Source organism: Trypanosoma equiperdum (genome assembly GCF_001457755.1).
Source record: "Trypanosoma equiperdum strain OVI genome assembly, contig: ctg_498, whole genome shotgun sequence".
Lineage (NCBI taxonomy): Eukaryota > Euglenozoa > Kinetoplastea > Trypanosomatida > Trypanosomatidae > Trypanosoma > Trypanosoma equiperdum.
Genome location: NW_027124418.1, coordinates 5,896 through 6,223, shown reverse-complemented (window position 1 = coordinate 6,223; position 328 = coordinate 5,896). Strand labels below are relative to the sequence as shown.

Below are 328 nucleotides of genomic sequence, written 5' to 3'. Positions count from 1 at the left end.
TCGGGCTGTCATATGGCCGACAGACACCGACCATGACCAGGAAGTTAAAGCATTCAACCCGGCCAAGACATTTCCATGGGAAGGCTCAAGCCGCGAAACAACCTGCAAGGCGGCCAGTGCCACGGACAAAACAGCGGGGGCAGCACTAGCTGCAGACCTGGTTTGCCTCTGCAGCGGTGGCAACAGCGGCGACGCCGACAAAGCGAGGCACTGCACTCAAACAAACACAGCAAACGCAGCAGAAGTGGACGGCACAACAACAGCCACAAAAGCAAGGACGAACTACATAGCCTTAGCAAAAGCCTGAAATACAGTAGCAGACTCGCAA

The 328-nt window shown here is 55.5% G+C and overlaps 1 protein-coding gene across 1 annotated transcript in view; it reads left to right on the top strand.

Annotated features, from left to right (window-relative positions):
* The window catches only part of TEOVI_000212000 (Trypanosomal VSG domain containing protein, putative), a gene marked incomplete at both ends in the record, with an annotated part of 651 nt that extends 615 nt beyond the window's left edge, over nucleotides 1–36 (top strand). The window contains one exon of the mRNA XM_067225238.1: nucleotides 3–36. Coding sequence (XP_067081339.1) covers nucleotides 3–36 — 34 coding nt within the window. The remainder of the gene's footprint in view (nucleotides 1–2) is intronic.
* Between the last annotated feature and the right edge of the window lie 292 nt (nucleotides 37–328).